Source organism: Zonotrichia leucophrys, chromosome 13 (genome assembly GCF_028769735.1).
Source record: "Zonotrichia leucophrys gambelii isolate GWCS_2022_RI chromosome 13, RI_Zleu_2.0, whole genome shotgun sequence".
Taxonomy (NCBI): Eukaryota; Metazoa; Chordata; class Aves; order Passeriformes; family Passerellidae; genus Zonotrichia; species Zonotrichia leucophrys.
This window is the reverse complement of record NC_088183.1, coordinates 4,474,504-4,493,101: the sequence shown is the minus strand read 5'-3', so window position 1 is coordinate 4,493,101 and position 18,598 is coordinate 4,474,504. Positions and strand designations below refer to the sequence as shown.

The 18,598-nt window shown below is 48.3% G+C and overlaps 1 protein-coding gene across 1 annotated transcript in view; it reads right to left on the bottom strand.

Moving 5' to 3' along the window:
- Nucleotides 1-18,598, bottom strand: part of ADAM19 (ADAM metallopeptidase domain 19) — a 32,050-nt gene that overhangs the window by 3,760 nt on the left and 9,692 nt on the right. Inside the window, exons 4-21 of the mRNA XM_064724786.1 lie at nt 15,508-15,586; nt 14,455-14,531; nt 12,446-12,638; nt 11,943-12,008; nt 10,582-10,653; nt 9,626-9,792; nt 8,658-8,742; nt 7,912-8,051; nt 6,628-6,805; nt 5,721-5,810; nt 4,355-4,550; nt 3,938-4,046; nt 3,102-3,294; nt 2,495-2,575; nt 1,881-1,989; nt 1,647-1,779; nt 1,360-1,426; nt 484-690 (exon numbers count right to left, since the gene is read on the bottom strand). Coding sequence (XP_064580856.1) covers nt 484-690; nt 1,360-1,426; nt 1,647-1,779; nt 1,881-1,989; nt 2,495-2,575; nt 3,102-3,294; nt 3,938-4,046; nt 4,355-4,550; nt 5,721-5,810; nt 6,628-6,805; nt 7,912-8,051; nt 8,658-8,742; nt 9,626-9,792; nt 10,582-10,653; nt 11,943-12,008; nt 12,446-12,638; nt 14,455-14,531; nt 15,508-15,586 — 2,242 coding nt within the window. The remainder of the gene's footprint in view (nt 1-483; nt 691-1,359; nt 1,427-1,646; nt 1,780-1,880; nt 1,990-2,494; nt 2,576-3,101; nt 3,295-3,937; nt 4,047-4,354; nt 4,551-5,720; nt 5,811-6,627; nt 6,806-7,911; nt 8,052-8,657; nt 8,743-9,625; nt 9,793-10,581; nt 10,654-11,942; nt 12,009-12,445; nt 12,639-14,454; nt 14,532-15,507; nt 15,587-18,598) is intronic.

The window sequence follows — 18,598 nt, the reverse complement described above, 5'->3', positions numbered from 1 at the left end:
TATTCCTTACTTGACAGCACTCAGCTTCCTGCTTTTGTTTTAGTTTTCTTTCCTGCTGAAGTGCCGGCTGTTCACAGGAACAATGCACTAGAAACAAACCCCATTCCCTAAGATTTTTCTCCATAGGGTTTGTTTTCTTCTATGTCCTTCAGAGAGAGACTGCCTGGGAACCAGCCTCTTGCTACTTTTGCTTCTTTGAGGGCCCCAATATAATAATATTATTTTGCAAAATGGGTGAAGTCAGTCTGAGTGATTTACCATCTTTCCAATAAGAATGTGGGGTCCATAGTAAGTTTAGAACAGAGCTGCCAGCAAAAGAAATAAATATTCCCTTTTAACCTTCAAAATGACCTCGTGGACAGGAAGCTCACATAAGATGGGGTCAGTTTGGGTCAAGACTAACAGCTCCCCCAGGGTGAGAGGCCTCACCAGAACAAGCCTGCCATCAAACAGCACCTACAGGGCAGCAGCACGAGTCCATACCTGAGAGGTTGGGGGTTTGGGAGCAGGAGGAGCTGGCCTGCTCGGGGGTGTCCTGCGGGGAATGTCCTTGGGAAGCTCTGGTCTCATGGGCTGCCCTCCACTGCAGCTCGGGCTGCCAGGGAAGGGGGGTGGCTGCTGCCTGCTCATCTGGAGCCCCAGAGCTTGCTGAGAAGGAGGCTTGGGTGGGATTTCAGGGAAGCCAATCACCTGTGCAGAAAAACCACAAATCCTCATGTATTTCCACTTCAAACCACCCTTTGTACTTGCTGCAACACTTCTGAGGATCTACGTGAGGTCTGTGAGCCACAGAGTAGAAAATATTGCCTGCAACACCAGAATGTGTGTGTGTGTAAAACCAGTCTGTGTGTGTGTGTGTGCAACACCAGTATGTGTATGTTTGTGTGTGTGTGTGTATGTGTGTGTGTGTGTGTAACACCAGGATGTGTTGTGTATGTAAAACCAGTATTTGTGTGTGTGTGTGTGTGTCTGGTAGGTGTTGGTTAGATGGACTGGAATAACTTGGGATCATGAGGCAGAAATGGAAATCAAGAGAACAGAGTAACCCAGGCATCAGTGTGACACTTGCAAATAAACCCAGTGTTTGCCATTTCTCCACTTCTGAGATGGGGGATGTGACAACAGAGGATCCAGCAAGAGAGACAAGCAGCCACACAAGTCTGGTCAAATCCCAGCTCCTGCCTTTGAGGAAATCACCAGGAGCAGGTGCTGCACAGCTACCACTGACTTCAGCCAGGGGTGATGTCTGTCTCCTTTTCCCATCCTTTGATAAAACCACTCCCTAATTCCAGGGAAACCCCATCCCACACCTTGGGGCAGCTGCATCTCTGCCCTGCAGGTGGAAGGACCCTGCCCTACCTTCCTCTGCTGCTGGGGGGTTCTCAGCTTGAAGGCAGGGTTGGCATGTCCAGTTCCAGAGGTGTCACTGACAGAGAGAAAGAAAAAGAAGGAAGGGTGTTAATGTCTTGATATGTTTTTTCCTTTGTTTTCCTGTATTTACTATTTTATCTTCACTGGAGTGAAAAAATGAGAAGCCAATAGTGACTATACCAATAAATCAATTTAGTGACATTCCTCACAGCATTTGCAATTCTGTCCTGGCAGGAGGGGGGACAAGGAGACAAGGCACAGCACTGACAGCTTACCTGAACTGAGGTGTCTTCTTTAGAGAACAGATGGTAAATTTACTCCAGCATTTCAGATAATAGAATAAAAAGATTCCTGTGAGAAGGAGAATGGGAGCCAGGATTGCCAGAGCTATCACAACTGCTGAAGGGCCTGAGGACAAGAAAATGGAGTTTGTTACATGGAAAACTCTCTGCTCCCAACCAGCTCAACTCCTCCTGAAGTGGCCCCATAGCAGAGCTGGTCCCTCTCACCTTCAGGCAGAGGGGGACCACTGTCCAAGCTGCCTCCTGTCCCCTCCTTGTTGCAGAACGGGGGGGCCCAGCCCTGGTCACAGTGGCAGTTCTTGTTGTTGTTGCACACCTGGAGTGGGGAGATTCAGAGATTCAAGTGGAAGCTACTAAGAAACCTGCAAGTGAAAACAAACTAAGCCCTTGCTGAATTAAACACTACAGGAGACACTCCAGTGAGAGCTGAGTGCCTGGAAACTCTTTTCTTCAGGGAGTGGAAGCAATTTGGGATAAGCTACCCTAAATGTTACTTTTTGCTATGTTTTTTCTTTAGTATTTGTAATACTTTTTATTCAATCTAAATTGGGCCCAATTTATTTTTCTTTAAGATTATTCCTTGTTTTTTTATTTATTGCAATTCATAAAACTCCAACAGACCTCCTTAAATCCTATGTCAAAGGGACTTTCATGAACCAGAAAATGCATCAAGCAGGAGAGAAATATTCAAATTGAGAGCCAAGAAGCCAAAGTCTAGAGCAAACCTAAGGAAGGTATCAGAACTGAGGTCAAGCAGCCACAGAAGAATGGAAGCCCATCCTGCTTCAGCCTGGAATGGATATGAAAAAGAAGACACTTACTCCATGCCCATGGCACTTCTTGCTACAGGTCTCAGATTCAAAGATGATGGACATGTTCTGGCAGCGCCCCTCAAAGCAAACCTGCACAGAAATCATCCAAAACCTCAGTGTTAGCTCTCTGGATTATCTACCATGTGCTATCTTGTGACTTGTGAATACAACTAATTAACTCCCTGGGCAGAAAATCAGGAAATGAATTAACCTGGTTCCCAAGCAAACTGGGGACTAAATCCCAGTCCAAGGGAATCAGAGAGAAGTGGGAGCTCAGCTGGCCACAGCCTGGCCAGGCCCATGTGGCAAGTCCCTGAAGGAGCTCTCACATCTTTGGTTCCAACTGTGTCTCATCTTTTAAGCAAGACAACTTCAACCAATTAGCAAATCCCAGATTTAGCACTGGCCCTGAACTTCATCTGGCAGAGACATAAAGCCTTTGGTGTGTGTCCTTCTCCAAAACCTCTAAGGAATTATTTTTCTAACAAACACAGAAACCTCCTAGAAGAGCATTAGACATAAAAAATTAATAGCTTGACAACCACAAAGCACATTCTGGGTGGATAAGTGACACTCTGAGCCTCCCCCAAGCCACTCCAGGCAGGACTGTACCTACATGATGGCTCCCACACTTTGTTCCTGTCAACACCAGGCCGGGGTCCAGCATCTCCTTCTCCTCACTGTCGGATGTGTACACGTGGGTGCCCCGGCAGCGCTGCCTGTTCACAGTAGTGTCTATGGCCACTGCATTGGGCTGCAGGGGCTTGAAAGCTGAGCTCTGGCACTGGATCTTCCCACATTTAGCGTCTCTGATGTCAAAGGAAAGGCTAAAGTGGTTATTCCTGGCTTGCAGAATGTTTGCAGACATGAGCTCTAACTGTAAATTAAAGCAGCAGTGCTGAGTCATTGTTAAACGAGGGATTCAGCTGCACCCCGGAAAAGAAGGTTCAGAGCAAACACAGCATCCAGCCTAATCCCTGGAGGAAGGGTTTGCTCCAAGAGCTCTGCCTAGATTTCTTTTAGAGCCAATGGAGAGAAATATCAGTGATGAGAACATGCACCTCCCCAAGAATTATCTGATGGATATTGATGGTACCACCCCACGGTGCCCATGGATGGGGGTTGTCCCCAAGGATGGCCAGCCTCAACAAAATCAGAATTAAGACTAAGAAATTTTGACTCAGTTAGAAAGCTACATTTATCTTATGGATTAAAAAACCCCCCCCTCTTCTGTAGCTTTGGAAGAACACCAACTAGATGTTTGAAAATGGTGAGCTGAAAGCTTCAGCTGTAAAGGCTCCAAGTCCCACAGAGATGCAGCTGGTTTCCCAGGAGGCAGAGGGAGGGAGTGAACCAATGCATGGATCAGTTTTATCTCCTGGCCCATGATTTTGTAACATATAAAAACATCCTCTCCACTGAGCAACCCTGGGCTTGCCCTGTGCTTCGTACCTCATGTCACACTTCCTGTAATTCCCGTAGATGTCCTTCCCACAGTTCCCGTAGACGTCTCCAGCAGCATTGACCTTCTCAAAGCAGGCATCAGGTGCTGGCTGTGCTCCTGCATGGGAGAGACTCAAGTGGCTGCTTCATCCCACCCCGTGCCAACCACTCACTTGTCCTTTTTCTGGAATGGTTGGAGCACGGGAAATTTTTTGCTGCCTCCTCCATGTGAGTAAGGCAGGAGAAAAGGCTGCTCAGGCTCTGCTGCAGACAGCAGGTATGGAAGGTGCTCCTGCCTTGCTCAGGGTGAGGAGCAGCAGGAACAGAGCATTTGCTGGTTCAAAGGCCAGCAGGTGCCAGACACCTTGGAAATATACTGTGGAAATGTGGAATTACTTGGCAATGTGGTGCAGGCAGTGTCCTTACCAGGCCCCCAGAGCTGCACACACTGGTCCCTGTAGGTGAGGCACATGCCACTGTAGCAGTAAGCCTTTCCCCCATCACAGGCAGCCCCATCCATCTGGTAGGAGTTGGGGGGGCAGAACGGGGACTCGCCAGTGCAAAATTCTGGGAGGTCACAGAGTCCTGAGCTCTTCCTGCAGGGAGTTCCTGGGGACATCAGCTACAAAGAGAGTGGGGAAAACCCAGAATTATTGCTTGGCTGCTCTGGGGTTTCATGTCTGTGGATAAGGCAGAACCCTGTGTGTGTCACTTTGTCCTCCCTGTCTGAGGGTTTTTGAGGTCAGTAGTGACTTGTGCCTCTGGGACTTCATTAGCTGGGGGAACTGTGTAGAATACAATTAATGACTGCATCCTTTCCCCAGGTAGCAATGAGATCATGCATAGAATGTAAGGCTGCCAGACCTCATGGGGACACTGATCCATCTCACTCTACCCTAGGGTAGGATCCAATTTACCTGAACCATTTCTGACAGATGTTTGTGTAATCTGTTCTCAAAACCCTCCCTGGTTGGGAAGTTTGTTTCTGTCATTTCTGCTGGAGACATTTTCCTGATGCATAACTTATGTCTCCCTTGCTTATGAGTTTGCTCAGTTCATTCTTCTCTTGTCCACCACACACACGGAGAACAAAGGGCACTCACAGTCACATCTGGGAGCTTGTTCCAAGTGAGTCCAGGTGGATTTCTGGAAATTGTTTTCCCCATTTTGCTCAGGATAGGTCAGTAAGAGCATGCAGCCAACATGCAAACATAACGATCAGTTTAAGAGAAATGTTTTCCCCATGTTTGTTTTTGAGTTAATTTGTTGTCAAATTTGAGATCTTTGGCTCCAAAACCAAAACCACATTTTAACAGTCATTATAAGGAAAGCTGAGATTTAAAATTATACTCTTTGCCAGCAGTTCTTCAGCAAACACCAGAGCTAAAGGGATTCAGCTGCACCCCAGAAAAGAGGGTTGAGAGCAAACACAGCATCCCTTATCCCTGGAGGAGTTTGCTCCAAGAGCTCTGTCTAGATTTCTTCTAGAGCCAATGGAGAGAAATATCAGCTCTGATTTAACCCTCAGTGTTTAAGAGAGGCAGTGTGACTCCACTCCAGCAGCATTCACAGCTCATCTTAAGACACCAGAGGAGTCAATTTAATCAGCCAGAAGAAAGGACCCCACCAGTTTGATTACACCCATGGCTGCTGCACCTAAAGACAAACCAAACCAGGTGAGGAGTTAAACTCCATATTTGGCTGTGTTTTCTCCCCTTCCCCCTCCAGTTTCCAGCCTCACACTTGCCCCCCTGTTATTCCCTTTCCTCTCAGGAAAGCCCAGAGCCCTCACCTTGCACTGATGGCAGCAGCTGCCATGGGCACACTCAGCACCAGGCTTCAGGGAGCAGGTCCTGGGGTCACAGCAGGGATTCCTGCAGTCCTGCAAGGCAGAGAGGGGCAGCAGAGCTCACAGGGCAGGTCTGAGCTGGCACTGATGTGCTCTCACTCACTGTGGGTCACACACAAGGTAAAACCCTCCCTTCCAGGGTATCTCAGGGTACTCAGCACGAGCTGAGAGCCAGCACTGCACAACCTCCCTCTGATGGGATACAGCTGCTTGTGCTAATCACATCTGGAGAGTCTGGGCTGCTGGCTCCAGCTCCCAGCAAAGGATGGATTTGCAGCAGTGAGATGCAGTGCTGAGAGAAACTCCATCCTTAACAGGAATGGAGGGAAAGTGAATTTATATATAAAACTGCAACATCTGGAGGAATTTTTTCACTGGAAGGGTTGCTAAGCATTGGGATGGGCTGCCCAGGGAGGTGGTGGAGTCACTGCTCCTGGAGGTGTTCAAGAAATGACTGGATGTGGCACTCAGTCCTGTGGTTCCTTTGACAAGGTGATGATGGGTCACAGGTTGGACCTGATGATCTTGGAGGTATTTTCCAACCTAAATTAATCTGTGATTCTGTGACCTAAAATCACCTTTTCTTCTCCTTTTTAAATGAAGTTTTAATCGCCTCTGTCCAGCCCTGGACCACACCAACCCTGAGTTCTGGGTGGATTGTACCACACACTGTGAAGTCAGATGTAATATTTTAGAACCTTGATTTACATTAACACGCAGGGAAGATACTTTTGTCTCCTGCACAAAGAAAAGCTGATTACAGATCACAAAACTACATTTGCAAAATACATAATAAAAAACAAAGTGTGTCCCACTAAACCCCAAATGGTTGGATCTGAACAATTCTTACCTCCACCTCTCCACAGTCACACTCCTCTCCCTCCTCCAGGTAGCCATTTCCACATTTCCCTCCACCATACATCCTCTTGGTGTCTGGCATGTTGGAGAGGCACATCCCTCCACCAGAGTGCAGGTACTTCTCCAGCTCCTGTCTGTTGCACTGGTTGAACACCTTGGGGAATGGGTGCCTGAACAGAGACAGGGTAGAAACACATGAAGCCAGGTCTGGGCAACGGTTTAGAGAAGCAAAAAGGAGCACATCCAATCCTACAAGTGCCAAAGGACACAGGTCTCTCCCTGGAATTCCTGGAGTTGTGCTAAAGCAGGTGGTGATTTCCTGTGCCTGCACTACACAAGTGAGACCGCACTGCAAGATTGTTTAATAACATGATGGCCTTACAAAATAACTTTGTAGAACCAAAATACGTTGAGTTATATTTGACTGTGATTGCTGACAAGCATGGCTGTCCTCTCCTCCTCAGTTCTGGAGCTGTGGTTTATTCCCAACTGCTTAAACAAGCCTGAGAATCCAGCACTCAGCCTGTGAGCCTAACTGCTAAAAATAATATATAATTTTTCCTATCTACCACCTCATTTTGAAGAATGTGAATATTGTTTGTAACACAAATTATTAATTTCTGTTGCTACAATGCCTGTGCATTCCATGTGTGGCTGTGCATGTGTGTGGATGCTGTGTGCTCTACTTGCATACCACTGTGCTTTCACTTCTCACCCAAATGGTTTTGGAGGAAATGATACAGACAAAAGAAGATGCCCATGAAAAAAAAAAATCTGTTCACATAGAGGAAGGCTTGAGAAAATGGTGAATGTGGCTTTAAGCGTATGAGTTCATCTGGCATGTTTCGTGTAGAAATTTTTATGTTTCCTCATCCAAAATCAAATTTTAAATTCCTATGGGTTTCTAGAGCCGCTCTTGCTTCCCCTTTCTCTCAATGACTTCTTTCCTGTTAAACACAGGCTCTCAGAAACCAAGGAGTATTCTCAAGAAAAGGGAACAGGAAAATTTTCCTTTTGCCCAACAGTTCAGAGCTCCACCTTCAAATGCTGCCATCACCTAAGGGCAGTCTCAGGCAGGAATCAGTTCCTTGGGAATCAGCAAACTGCTACTGCTCCATGACCCCAGGGTATGTCCAGCAAATTTTTATCAATAAACACTGACTCCAGCAGGCAGCAACAAACCCACTTTCACTCTACATCTCCAGCTCTTACTCCACCAAGGCCCTTGTAACAAAGCCCTTCCCATTCCTCCCTGAGCCCATGGGGATGAACTCACCCAGTGGCAGAAGCCATGATGCAGCCCCCATCTGCTGCAGGGGTGGTACAGCAGCCAGCAGAATCGTGATTCATGCCAAAATTGTGTCCCATCTCATGGGCAATGGTAGCAGCAACTCCAATGGCATTATCAGAGTGGTCCTGTGCAAGGCCAAAGAGCCACATCAGCATTTTACCTGTGCCTGTCCTGTGCACCTCTGGGTCAATGGGGTGAAGGGAATTTCTCATTTGTACACGTAGAAAATTGTCACAGAGAAATGAGGGCCTTTGACAGGGTCGAGCCATTTGTCGGTGAGGGGAGACTCAGACACTCAATATGAGTGATAAGCAAATTCCGTTTATTGAAGAGAGCATCAGACACTTATACAGCGAGTAATAAGCTTATGAATATTCTGTAAGCTAAGCAATCTATTGGTTAAACTATACTATCAACTCTTCCTCATTCCTTAGGGGATACATCTCTCTTTTCTCATGTCTCTTTCACTGTTTTTTATCCTACCACAGCTAGGCCCAAGGACACTGCTATCTGTGCAGGTGCAGGACTTGGAATTAGTCATGGTTTTGTACTTTTCTGTTCTCTAGCAGCTAAATTCCCAACAGAAAATATCTACTGGAGGTATTCCTGCCTATAAGCAGGTGAGTGGAGAAATGCACAGGAAATATTTTCTCCCTGGGCTTTAGGAGGCATCTCTCCTGTGTATTCACTGCTGGCAAGAAGCTTTATATTGGGGATTGGCAATCACTTACCATGTTTACTCCTCCTGACTGGAAATCAGAGCACATGGCCATCACGGGAGCCAAGCCCACTGTGGTACCTTTGAAGGGCACACCCCTAAAATCAACCAGAAAAGCAAGAAATGGTACTGAGGCACTCGAGGAGGCAGGCAGGGAAATGCACCCTGCAGTGCACAGGGTTAGGGGGACACATTGCCTTTATAGTGTCTTCCAGAGCAGGACATCATAGCAGAGCTACAAAGCCTTTAGGTTTGTTTATCTTGGACTGCTACTCTGTTTTGTGGGCCAGCCAGACAATCCTATTTTTTATAATGGTTTGGTTCCAAAAAGTGCTCCTGCTGAGCTTTGCAACAAGCACAGAAAAGACCAGCTCTGGATCCTTAGCTGAGTACTGTTTGTGGATAACTAATTTACCATAAGCCTGATATTTGCCAGCCTGGGATTTGGGGATTTCAGGGAGTAGAAGGTAACACCTCTGAGGTGCAGCCACGCTCTGCTCCTGCCTCTGAGCTGGAATTCTGCACCACCCTGAAATCTCTGAAATGGGAGCCCTGGAAATTGGGCTCAGGACATGACCAGATGGAGAGGAAATACAGTAATGTTAGAGGGGAAAAAACCCAACCAAAGAAAACAAGGAAAAAGGCATTTTATCTCTGCATTTCAACTCCACAGGTCCTCTGACTCATCCTGGTGCATGAATTTCCATGGGGGAGGTAAGGACATCAGAGAGCTGCTGCAAATTTTTCTCCCAATGCCACCTGCATTGCTGGCCAGGCTGCTGGCCCTGATGGATCAGTGGCCCATCAGCCACAGGCCACCATCAGCTGGCTCCCAGCACCAGGGCTCTGTGTGCCAGTGGGGTGGGTTGGCAATTAATGCTTTCCACAAAGCCACTTTGAATCCTGGAAGGATATCATGGTACAAAAACTGATTTCCCACCCACCCAAGCCGCTCATCAGAAACAGGAGGAATGAGCTCACGTGATTAGTTGGGCATTATCATGTTTTCTGTGCAGCCTCTCTTTGCTGCTCCAGGCCAGGAAGGACTTGAGGGTGGAGTAGGGATTCTCTGTTACCTCACATTGATCCCCATAATTCCAGATCTCCAGCCCCACCAAGGCAATCCGGATATTCAAGGCTCTATAAAACTAAGATACAGAAAAGAAAGGAGGTGATAAAATGAGGACCACAAAGTTATTTTACTGTGTTTTAAAACTCAAATATATCCTGCTAATTGCTACTAAAGATTCACATGTCCAGAGAAGATGCTTGCTCTGGAAATGCATTTCAGCTTAGTGCTGAGCTCTGCAGACAGAAATGTGCAACCACCTAAACTCAAACTGAAACGGACATTGAGCTTTCATTTTTGAATGATTGGCGGAGACATAATCTGAAGAAAAAGACTGAAGACTGATATCATATGTTTCATATTCCAATATGTCAAAATTCCTTCTCCTGTTGGCACTTCTGCCATGTCAAGTGCCAACAGGAGAAGCATTCATGAGTAATGGGGTGAAGGGAGTGGTGGAAGGGATTGAAGGGGAGCAGAAAGGAAGTAGATCTGAAAAGTAAAGAAGTTTTACTTCAACAGCACTGCAGGGATGACTTCTGAAAGCTCCTTCCAGTTCTACTTCCCCGGTTTTCTACCATTTCAAGTGAATACCTCAGTCCCTTTTCAAAAAGCATTACTCAGGTAACAGTTTTTACAGAAATGGAGTAAAACACAAGGTGTTCATGCTGGCTCCAAGGAATGGAGATCCCCCACCCTGTTCTGGATTTGCAACAACACAATTGTTTGGCAGACACTCTCCAAGTCACTGGGGAGAGCTGCCAAAACATTATTCTCCCTCCCAAAAAACCAGCCTTCTCCTGGCCAATTAATTATCATATTTTATGATCTGGGCCTTGCTTTCCTCCTTTCACACACACAGTCTCACCTTATCTACATAATTAGCAGCCTCCAGTAATTTCTGCTTCGTTGCTTCAATGTTGAAGTGATGTTTCTGAAACTGAACAAAATGAACATGTCAGGCAGCACAAAGACAATTACAAAGAGCTGAAATGTGTTAAAATGAGCCACATTATTCTGGAAATGAGAAGGTAACTCTGAAGTGAAGTCTCCCTGCACTGCACATCTGACTTTAGGCCTACCTGTACAGGTATATTCAGAATTTATCCCTGGCACACCATGGCAGTGGTGCTACTCAAGTGGTGGCACAGTGAAGCAACCCAAACTTATCAGTGCCCCCAGAGCCGGGGGCTGACAAAGAACTGGCAAATGTGCCAGGTGAAATGTGTGATAACAGGACTTCATGTCTGAGGTTGAGGCTGCTGGAGCTCTCATCACATCTCACTCATCCAACCAATTTGCCTGTTTAAACCACTTGGCAATGAATAAGGTAATTTTAGCAAACTGGCTGAAAGAGTTAAATGGCAAAATGTTCAGATTTTTGTTTAACAGATGACAAAACCCTGGACTTTTCTTTTAGTGAGGGACCCAGCAAAGAAAGGGCATTTAAGAACAACACTGTGAGCCTCTGTCCCAGTTTCTCTGATCAAATGGTGAACAACATATGGCAGTTCCTGGGTATTATGTGTTTTCTCAGTTTCCCTGGTGTCCTGCTGCCCAACAGAGAAACCAAAATAGGTTCTGCCTCTTTAGCTTTGTTCACAATAAATTATAGCCCAGAGCACTGTGTGGTTTTCCCTACTGGAGTTTCAAGTTGTAAATTATGGATAGGACCAGCCTGGCTCCCGTCTGTGCTGGAGATTAAACAATCAGTAAAACACTGTGTGGTTTGCACTGTCAGTGTGTCTGGCCTGTCCAGGCTGGGGATGGGGGAGGGATTGCTGACTCCACTCTGCTTCTCCCAGACCTATTCTGTGAGCTGGAGCCTTAAAAATGTCTATTTATATATCTGCTAGCAGCTCAGAGCAGAGCATCATCACGGTTATCTTCTCTAGAGATTAAGTGTACTGCAGTTAGAAGCACATCACTCCTGGAAACCCCCAAATTTCTCAATCCTGGCTCTCTCAGCCACAACTAGGACTGACCACTGCTACCCTGAGACCAGAACTGACCCTCAGCCCTCATCCAAATCTGCATCTCTCCCTAGGCCAGTGGTGGCTGCCAGGACAAAAGTGACCCAGACACAGCTCTCCCTGTCCACTGAGAACCACTGGAACTGCAAAAGCAAACTTGCTGAGCCTCAGCAGCCCTCCCTGCCCCAGGGGATGCTGCAGGTGGGATGCTCTGTGCCCAGTGCTCCTTGGGTATAAAAAAAATCCCATTTCTTACCTCTGCATAATCAGCCACCAGCAGGAGCTCCACATACTTTGTAGCCTGCAGAGTGTCCCGTTTCACCTGCAGCAGCAGCAACACTGGGTTATTGGGTTACTCCCCCAATATTCCCCAAGAAACTCTTCACAAAATATATCTAGAGGTCATTTTTCCCAGTTTGTTTCTCACTGGCCATTCACCCCACCCCATCGCACACAGGGACCTCCAAATGTGATTGATTTAGGGCAACCAAGGTCAGTATAGCTACAGCAGGTGCCCACAAGCCTGTCCTCAGCCCACCCTTTGTTCCTGTGTGGGATGTAGGAACAGCTACAGCCCGCCACAGTCCCCAACACTCATTGACTTCCCTGCTGGAGCCACTGTTTCACATCCAGCTTGCTGAAAACCTCGTAAATGCTCTTCATTTCACTTTCTCAGCGATGCTGCTATGAAACAGCAGGGCTGGGAACAGGTGGGATGTTTGGAGCATCGTGCATGGACCCAGGCTGAGCCCTGCTCACCCTCTGGCCTGCTGGTTTCATCCCAGCTGTGAAGTTTCTGAGCCAATCTTCAGCTGCATGCACAGTGCCCTGGTGGCCACAAGCTCCTCCCTGCAGCCTCAGGTTGTCCACCCTGTAAATCAAGTGCTGGTTTGGGCTGTCAGGAGCTGGCTCCAAGATATAGCTGGAATTGCTGCTCAGTGTGATAAGTCCTCTGTTGAAAGGGGAAGCAATAAAAGGGAAAGTTGATTACTATCACAGCAACTGGGGACAAATCCTTCTGCTGCTGCTGCTGAGGTCCCATCTGACTCTGGCAAGACACTTATCCAGGTAGTTCATTAATAAAAAGGGTGAGAATGTTTTGAGTTCGGAGGGGGAAATCCCTGACCTTCCGTATTTAAAATCCATTCAGTGGGCCTCAGACATTGAGAGACTATTGGAGCATGTGCTGCAACCTGAGAAGTTTAACTTACAGCTTTTTCTTTAGGGGCAGTGGAAGCTTTTCTACCAACAGAAGAATTTTGCCTTTAGCAGACCTGACTTGAAAAATGTGAAGACTTTGTTTGTCAACAGGAAAAGCAGAGCTCTCCCTGGGTCATGCATATACCAGATGGTTTTAGATTTCTCAATGAGCATCTTAGAGCCAGGAGAGCTGGAAATGTGTGTGTGATGCCCTCTAGAAAATGTGTGGCCTGATGGGCACCCTGCAGGCTCAGAGTGAGAACAGCCACGTGTGCTCAGCTCCTGTGCCTCCCCAGCAGTGAGAAAAATATATCAAGGAGCTGCCAGCAGACACGGAGAGCTCAGGAGTGCAGGAAGCCTCTGCACAGGCACACTGAACATCTCTGGAAGGCAGAGCCTAGGGAAACACAGGCTGAGAGAAGCACAGCACACCTGCGAATGCTTTTGCTTTTGGAATGTTTATTGCAAGCCACAGGTGGCTGCACTGTCCTGGTTATCTCACTGGGCCCTTTGGCCTGTGCTGCACTCACTGGGATGTCTCAGGTTTGCTTTGGCAGGGGCTGTTTCCTGGCTGGAGCCAGTCCCACCAGCACAGCTTCCAGCAGGGCTCCAGAGCAATGACCACTAATGTCAATAAAGCCCGTGGGATGTTTTGGAAACAAACTCTGAGCTGGTGTAAATGAATGCAGCTCCTTGGTCACAACAAACTGCTTCATTTAGTCCTGGCTGAGGGTACAGACCCCCTTTTCCAGCCAAAGACTCCATTACTCCCAAAATAAAGGTTTCACACACACAGCCCTGGCACCACCTGGGGAGAAAGCAGACAGCAGAAAGCTCACAGCCCAGGAGGGAGCTCAGCCTTGAAGACTTTGCCCCAAAACACACAGCAAATTGCCAGCTGTGAGAGAGTGGGAGAAGCTTTCTGCACAAGTGTTGAGCACTGGGTTGGGACATGGTGAGTCCTGTCCCTGCCTGTGACAGACGCAGCCCTGAGCTACCAACAAGAGTCTTCTGCTGCAGTGGGCTCAGGTTAAACTCAGTCACTGCACCCATCCACACTGGCAGCACACAGGGGAAGGGTCTTGGAGCTGCCTAGGGGGGCATGGCTACTAATGACACCCCAAATTCTGCATTTTCCACAACATGGCCCTTTTTATACCCAGGCTGAGTGGCCTTTGAGAGCTCTCCATCCATTTAGAGAGAACCAGGCTGCTGGGAGAAGAGCTGGGGTGGCAACACCTGAGCAGGGGCATTCCTGGGGGCATTTCAGGGAGCATTTCCAAGGGCATTCCCAGGGGCATTCCTGGTGGCATTTCCAAGGGCCATTCCCAGGGGCATTCCAGGGGCATTGCTGGTGGCATTCCCGGGGGCATTCCCAGGGGTATTTCCAAGGGCATTCCAGAGGCATTCCTGGTGGCATTTCCAAGGGCCATTCCCAGAGGCATTCTCGGGGGCATTCCCAGAGACATTCCTGGTGGCATTCCAGGGGGCATTCCCGGTGGCATTCCTGGGGGCATTTCCGAGGGCATTCCCGGTCCATTCCCGATTCCAGCGCCCCCGGCACTCACCGCAGCCCTCGGCAGGCGCTGAGGGTGACGCTGGAGCGCTGCCAGCCGCGCACGGTGCCGTGGTAGAAGCAGTGCTCCTGCAAGGCAGAGGAGGCAGGGTTGGGGCTGCTGGGATGGACACGGCACATGGGATAAATTCAGGCGTCTCCGAGTCCCGTGCGAGCGCTGCCGACACTCCCCGCTCGTTGTGTTCCCTTTCCGCTGCCTTTGGCAGCTCATTATCAGCGCTAAATCTCCGTGACTCCGCCGCGAAATTTGGCGTCAAACAGCTCCTTGTTGCCAGCAAAAATGGAGAGCTCAGAGTCCCCCAGGGGGGGACTGGGGTGGCTGCAGACCCAAATCTTTCTGCTGGAGCAGGAGCTGCCCATGCATCGATGGCAGTGGCCCCGGGCCGTGCCCCAAGGGATGTGGCTGCAGCCCCACAGAGAGTGACACCGCGGGCAGCTGGTGGGACAAAGGCGGCCTCTGGCAGGGACAAGGAGGCTTTGGGGCAGAAATACCAATATATTCATTATATCCCTTCCCCTCACCCCCGGGCAGCAGTGGGAAGGATGATCTCATGGGGATTTTATCTCTTATTTTTGCTTTGTGACCAATGCACATCTTTGTGCTGCTGCAGCAGGGGCAGACAAGCCTGGGTGAGATCAGTAATTTATGGGGTTTATATTGAACGGGAGCTGGCTTATAGGGGCTGCTTTCCCCAAAGGCTGGGAAGGCCCTTGGTGGCAAAGCTAAAAGCAAGAGGGTGAGCAGTGTGAGGAATAAACAATTCCCCAGCACCCAGAGAGAGGGGAGCAATGCTGGCGGCTGACCTTGGCTCTCATAACACAGCTCAGGCAAAACAGAAAGATGTTTTTACCATTTTTGGGGGATGGAGCAGCTTTCCAACTGGAACCTCCTGGATCAGAAAGCTGCACTGCCCTCCCCTTTAGCTCTAAGCTGTGGGGATCTGTGCCCTTATAAAAAAAGGCCCAGGAGGAGGAGGTTCACCTGCTTCTCCAAGCCCAGCCCGTGTGCCCTGCAGGCTCAGGACGGAGGGATCTCTGCACTCACCGTGTGGCTCAGGGAGCTGCTCTGGGCTTCCCCAGTGTGGCTGTAGTGGGTCTCAGTGTAGCCTGGTGCAAAGAGGTTTCTGTAGACACAGTGGAGGGGTGAAAGAAAGGCAAAGTTAAAAATTAAAATGGTAAGACTTTTCTTTTTGACCTGGATTTCTGCTTCTTTGGGGTGCTGGAAAATCAGCTAGAGCCAGCTCTTTCTGAAGCCAGTGTAAATATTCCTGCTGCTGTGGATTTGGGGCAGTCACTGTTTTCTACCCGTGGTGTGAAACCAGCTGCAACACCCTGAGAGGGCAGGTGGGAGACAGGGATCCACAGGACAGCAGCTGTGCTCTGCTCCCTGCTCTCCCTCCTGCCAGGCCTCGCCCAGGGAGCAGCTCCTGGTGGACCAGAAGCCTTGGGATCCATGGCAGGAGCATCACCACGGGCTGTGGGAGCTGTGCAGAGCACGCTGTGATGGCAGAGGGCCAGGAGGTGGGAGCACAGCTGACCTGGGCACTTCCATCCCTCCACTGCCCTGGCAGGAGCTGAGCACCTCTCACAGAGCACATCCGCTCCTGGGAGGGCCCCACGAGCCATCTAAGTGCTCTTTCGAGCCATTTATTAAATTAAAACAATAACAGAGAGCCTGTCCCTGAGTTCAATTAGGCACCAAGATCCAATTCCAACAGCTGCAAGTAAACAATTCCATTTTTACATGAGGACTTTTAAAGACCCAGCATCCCAACCTAATCAGTGACCCTTAATGGGTACAAATATCTGCGCAGAGTTTTCTTTCTATTGCCAAATTATGCCTCAAATTATACTGGGATTAAATTCAAAGCACCAAGTCCTGCACAGCAAACACAACACAGGCCACATCTGGGTGCTGGTGTGAGTCCTCAGCTCAAACCCAGACTGTCTCCACTGCCCAGATCCGAGTACAATCATAAATTAATCTCTATCTGCATTTCAACTGCTGCCCAGAAGCTGGTTCACATTTTTGTTATGGGAAAATGCTGATTCCCCAATTTGAATTTGTTCATGTCATCCCCATGTACACAATATTCTCCCTGTCTTCAACCCAGGATCAGACCAAAAGTCTATAAAAGGAGCTCCTGTGCTCCTTTAGAAAGAAAGCATTTTGATTTTGTTCCAGAGGAAACAGCCTTCTCCTTCTTTTTAAACATCTGCATTTGCTAAACAGTGGTGTAAAAAGTACAGCAAGTCAAAATCTGGGCCAAACCAAGAAGGTCATATCCTGTGTCCATCTCAGCAGCCATAAAATGTAGGATTAAAGCAGTTTTTAAAAACAATAGTTGGTCTTCAAAAATTTGGAGGAGGATCACAGACATGCCCCATTGATGGAACAGTTCTGCAGCAGCCCCACGGGGCTGTCAGGCCACCAAAGTGCCACATTTGCCACCCATGAGGATGCCACATGCACCCTGGGCAATGTGTTCTCAGATGCAGCTGCAGCTCAATCCCTTTGCATCCCTGATTAAAGCATGTCATGCACCAGATTGTAGAACTAAACTGCTACAAAGCAGGAAAAAAAGTTTTCTTCTTTTCTTTGCCTGGTTTCTTTGAGCTGGATGAAGAAAGCTGCATCACAAACACACACAAAGATTTTTCCATCTTGGTTTTCGGTACCTGTCGGTCAGATCTTATCAACCTTGTAAACATCTCTGTTTAAAAAAGGGACTGGCTGCCTGTGATATGTAATTAAATTACACCAGAACAACAGGAAACAAAACCTTTTATCAGTGTTTGAAATGCCACCTGGCATCCAAAGGCTCGGGCAGCTGAACAAGTACCTACAGCTTAACAAGAGACAACTGTGCCACTGCTGTGTCTGATAGCATCTGATGTCAGGAAAGCAGCAGCTTTTATCTGAACTTTGAAAGCTCAGCACAGCCCAGAAAAGCTCATTTTGTGTCTTTCTGATGTGTTAATTCTTATCAGCAGATGCTGTCAGTGATCAGGAGGCCAGGTTGCTGCATTCAAACCCAAGATAAGCAACATCCCACAGAACATAACTCCCTTCATCTCCCTGACCGCAGCAAGGGTGCAAGAAACAAATATTTAATCAACAGATTGCATTAACTGGCAGGAAATTGCCCTGAGCAATGCTCTGGCAGGTATCTGGTGTGTGTCAGGGGCAGACAGTGAAGCAGTGTGATCTGCCCAGACACCAGCCCGTGCATTTCCAGCAGCTGAGGCTCTGCACAGCCTGCTTGCCTCATTCCCAAACAAACACTCTTGTGTTTCCCTCCTGCTCCTTTATTCTTGGAAAGCATTAGCCATGAATAGGCACTTGATCTCCCCTCCAGCATCCCCGGGAGGCTGCTCAGAGCTCAGGGAGGGCACAGGATGAGGGCACTCAGCACAAGGGGTGTGCACATCCCTGCTCACTCAGGCTCCAGCCCCTCCTAGAGAGGATTAAGAAGCTTTGCCTGAGTTTTTAGGGACACTTCTGCAGCTGCTCAGCTCAAAGCCTGTGTCATCTCCGTGCTGCAACTTCCAAGCCTCTCTGCACCAGTTGACTCCTACTCCACACCACAGGGCCCCTAAGAAAAGCCCAGTTTCTTATTCTGAGCTTGAAACAATCCTGTTTTGAAGACAGTTCCCAGCCTTAATGCAGGGGACCCTGGGGCTCTTGCAGCACTGCCAGAAAGGGCTATCACAGGGGACTGATTGCACAAGGTGTGGTGGGGAGGGCAGTGAGGAAAGAGGAAAAAACAACAGAACATCTTGCAACACCCTTGGTGGCTTATTTTGAGTGTGTAAAATTTCATTCCCAGCTCAACTCGCTTATTCAGCAAGAACCAAGCTTTCCACCAAACTGTAAATAAACAGCAAACAAACCTTCCTGTCACCAGGAGTGCACCAGAGTTATCAGCCAATCCTCTCTTTTCCATGTGTACCAGTTGCTTGATAAATATCAGAGAAACACCCAACCCACACCCCAAAACCTTCTCTGTCATAATTTCAGAACAACATCCCTGCCAGGCTGAGCAGCTAATTCCAGGGGAGCTCAGCCCTGCAAAGCACTGATGGAAGTTTCCAGAAAAATACAGATTTCACCTCCTTGCTGGAGAAGGAAAGTC